General features: G+C 51.5%; 1 protein-coding gene across 1 annotated transcript; it reads right to left on the bottom strand.

The window, feature by feature from the left end:
* Positions 1–1,587: 1,587 nt before the first annotated feature.
* On the bottom strand, positions 1,588–3,975 carry LOC133931124 (G-type lectin S-receptor-like serine/threonine-protein kinase LECRK2). The gene has a single exon (XM_062377935.1). It carries the CDS (start codon positions 3,973–3,975, stop codon positions 1,588–1,590), a length of 2,388 nt encoding a protein of 795 aa, XP_062233919.1.
* Positions 3,976–4,183: the final 208 nt, after the last annotated feature.

Genomic DNA, 4,183 nt, shown 5'->3' with positions numbered 1-4,183 from the left:
CGCGTGTCTCCCTCCCGAGAATCAAGGTGCCGCTGTGTCGCCTTCGGGCCACAGTGCTGCTGCCCGTAGCCGTGCCTCCGCAGTGCCGTCGTGCCTTCCCTGGCGCGGTCTAGCCGAACTGAGGATCTCGCCATCACCCTACATCATCGTCCTCGTGCGCCACGATGCTTCAGCCTACCGACGTCGCCTCTCTCGGCGCATCATCGCCTCAGTCGTCGGTGCCCTTGGTCTTCGTCACGTTGTTCGGGTGTTCTTCGCCTGCTTCTTCAAGCACCGTTGCCACTCTCTTGAACACCGGCGTCACCGCTCCAGGCTGCTGGTTCCGCCTCTACAGTCTTCATCCAGCACAACCTCGTCGCCAACATTGCAGTCTCCTCCTCAACCTCTTTGTCTACTTCAGGAACCGCGGGTTGCATCGGCACCTTCTCCTCCTCGCCACTTTGCGCACCGCGACCGTTGAGGCCTCCTCTGTTGGTCTCTTAGACACTAGCGTATGGTTGGGATCTCTACCTTCGTGCACCCGGTACTGGCAACACCGGTGCGTGCCTTCATCCCCGATGCGTTCCTGGGCTTGGCAAACCCAGTGCTCACCTCGTCCTCGACGATCTTGACTGTGTTGACTTTGGCATCGACCTCTTCCTCGACAACTATCTCGTTTGCGTCACCGTTTTCTTCTCTCGGGCCTCCATGCGCCCGTCACCATGGCGCCCCTTGCGCCCGTGGTTTCATGTGCAACTCCCTTGACCACGGCAACTCCGATTATGGCTACGTCAACCACAGCTATCTCATGCACAGCATCCTCAACCACGGTTACTCGTCTCACTCTCGGCTACCTCGACATCAGGCACAAAGGGCTACCATCTGCATGAGCAACTCATCGATTTCTCTAGTCACAACATATGCATCGCGTTGTTTCAACTGCGAGGGATGTCATTCGTCTTACTCTCCAGTCTTATCATCTGCGACGCTCCCACTGTAATTGCTAGGGGATGTTAGAGTATATGATATATGATATATAAGGAACCGTTTGTTATGATAGATTAGGATTAGATTCTATCATATCTCTAGGATTGCTTGATATCTAAGCTATCTTTACTCTATATATTCAGCCCTCGAGGCTCAATACAAGACACACGTAACATTACACCAATTCCCGTACTCTTTCAGTATCCACCGGGTCAGACTAGGGGAGATTCTAGCAACCAAATACACCCTATAGGACTAAGTACCATCATGTTGTCACTGTTCATGTCTTATGTAATGGCTATAAATTAGGGGCAAAATTACACTGATATAGGCGTAACAATATTAGCATGAGCCGATGAAGGCTTAACTTGAGAGAACATGAGCCTCCCCAGAAATACATAGCCCCGGGCTATAACAAAAAGAAAATAAATCTTGTGACCACAGTTAAGACTTGCAGCTCCAGGGCTGCCGTTTCATGACTACAACAACACAAGTAAATTGACATCCAGACACATATACAGTGATCAATTAAGTAGTCCAAACAAATAATCTTGATTAATTTAGCAAAGGCCATACACAAAGGCCTTTTTTTTCTGAGCAGGGAGCACTTTGCTAGAGCACTCACTCAGTCATACTACTGGAATAATCATGGGTTCCGCTTCCAGTGCCGCTGCTAGCGGAGAGGATCGTCGCAGAGAAGTCGAGAGTCCTTGGAGGGTCGGGTAGAGGGTCAACATCCACGGCACCCTCTAGCATCCACACCACGTTCCGCATCGTTGGCCTCGACGATGGATCCACCTGCACGCACCAAATCGCGACGCGCGCGAACCTCTCCACCCTCTGCAAGTCCTGTAGGGCGTCGTTGTCTCCCTGCACAATACGCTCAATGTTGCCTTCTCTAATCAGGTCCGCTACCCAGGCTCTTAGCGTCACAGCCATGCCTAGGTCCGAGTGGTCGTCATCACGTCGCGGCCCATCCTGGTCCGGGTGCTTCTTGCAGCAGATCATCTCTAGAAGCACAATGCCGAAACTGAACACGTCCACCTTGCTGTCCACCTTCCTCTCATTGTTGAACCACTCCGGTGCAAGATAGCCTAACGTACCTCGAACATGAGTGATTGTTTGCTTCACCTTGTTGTTGCCGAGGAGCCTGGCAATCCCAAAGTCCGTTATCTTCGGGGCATAGTTGCCATCCAGCAGTATGTTGTCAGGTTTGATGTCGCAGTGGATGATTTGGGAGGTGCACCCGTAGTGTAGGTATTCCAGCCCCCTCGCAATGGCTATTGCAGCCTCAACACGCCAGCTCCAAGACGGCCTCTCGGACTTGAAGAGGAACTCACCAAGGGAGCCTCCCGACATGAACTCGAACACGAGCATTCGGTGCACCCCTTCCTTACAGTACCCAACCATTCGGACCAGGTTCTTGTGGTTGATTCGACCAATTGACTGCACCTCATTCTCGAACTCGATCTCCTTGTACTCATCATCTCCGCTCTTGAGTTCTTTCACTGCTACATCAGGTGGTTGTAGAGACTTAACAATGCCATGATAAACTTTGCCAAAGCCCCCTTGGCCCAACAACTTGCTGAAGCCATTGGTTGCTCGGTAAAGCTCCTTGCGAGTGAAAACCCTCGTGCTCAAATAGTTCTTTCTTGCTTTCTTAGTGATGTAGCAATGCACTAGGAGGATGCAAGTAGTGGCCAACAATAACATGGCTAAACAAGCAATGAGTGCATAAGGTAGTATCCGAAGAGGAGGTCCTTTTGTCCGCACTTTTATCAGTGTCCTCGTGGCTGTGCCATTTTTTTGCCACCCAGTTGTGAGCATACTGGTCTCTTTGCAGTTATTTCCATCGAACAATGCAGCTGCACATAAGCAATTGTTCAAGCACAAGTCTCGACATTGCTCCTCTGTGATTGATTGGTGCAACTTGTAGTATATTGAGTTTACCCACTCCATACCGGACAACTCCACGAGCTTGAACTCAGAAGAATGGCTCTTCCCATCGCAAACGTCCGGGACGAATGATGGAATGCAACCCTTGTACCTAAATTGAGTGTCAAAGAAGATGTAGCCACTTGGACACTCACAGTCGAGGCGCTTATTAGTACGGTTTATACAGTATGAATTCGGTCCACAAAAACCATGCAAACCGTTGACCACCGTTTCGCAGCCATCAGTTGGGAACATGTTCACGACGGACCATGTGCCGGTGCCGTTGGTGTTCTTGGGGAGGATGTAGACACGGAAAATGCCATCTGGGTCGAGCGTGGCATGCTGGTAGAACCTAGTAGTGGAATGTAAGAGCTGGGCTGTCAAGTTATGCTTACTGCCATCCGTGAGAATGTAGTAGAGGTGCCCAACAGGCTCGACGTCGAAGAAAAGGGTTGTGTTGCCATTTTCAACACAACAGGTACCGGTGTTCCAGTAGGCGTTGACGGGGCGAGAATCTCCAGGCAGGTCCATCATGTACAAGACGATGTTTCCATCTCCTTGCACATTTAAACTGAAACGACCGAGGGAAAAGTCCGTGTCCGTGACCCTAGACCGAAGATTTGTTCCAGGGCGCATGAACTGGCCCGGGAGTAGAGTATCTGTGGGGTGTCCAAAGCTTTCCCAGACAACGGTACTACCATCGGCACCAATAAATTGGAGGTTCCCGTTGTCTTGTAACACGAGAAAGGAGCCACAGTTTTGGTTAGGGTCTGTATAAGGGTTCCACAAGGCATTGTTGTTGCCGGGAATAGCTAGGGAGAGCTGGCCAGCGGCAGTGAGTCTCAGAACGGATTGGCCTGTGGCGATCACAGCGGAACCTGAGCCCCCATCTGTGGCAAACCACACGACCGTGCCGTCAAAGCGAAGCCATATTGCTAGGAGGAAGGAGCTGGATGCATTGGAGTCGAGGGCGCGGAAACCAAAGGTGAAGTCGCCGGAGGGGCTAGTGATGTAGTTGGGTGGCGTCAGGGTGTCGCCCGTGGTTAGGTTGCGCGAGGTCAGGGCCACAAGCATGTACGGGTGGAGTAGCATGACAAGGAGGAAAAGAGCGAGGTGGAGGGGGTGAGCAACGGCCGAGAGCAATGGCATCATCTCTCTCTCTCTCTCTCTCTCTCTCTCTCTCTCTCTCACTTCTGCACTTGTGTGTTTCTTCTGCTGCTTGTGGACGAAGGCCACACTGGCATCGTATATTTATCCTACCCTACCGCTGCCCTACCCCTAA

Source organism: Phragmites australis, chromosome 10 (genome assembly GCF_958298935.1).
Source record: "Phragmites australis chromosome 10, lpPhrAust1.1, whole genome shotgun sequence".
In the NCBI taxonomy this organism is placed as follows: Eukaryota; Viridiplantae; Streptophyta; class Magnoliopsida; order Poales; family Poaceae; genus Phragmites; species Phragmites australis.
Note: the sequence above shows the minus strand (reverse complement) of the source record. Positions and strands in the feature narration are given on the sequence as shown.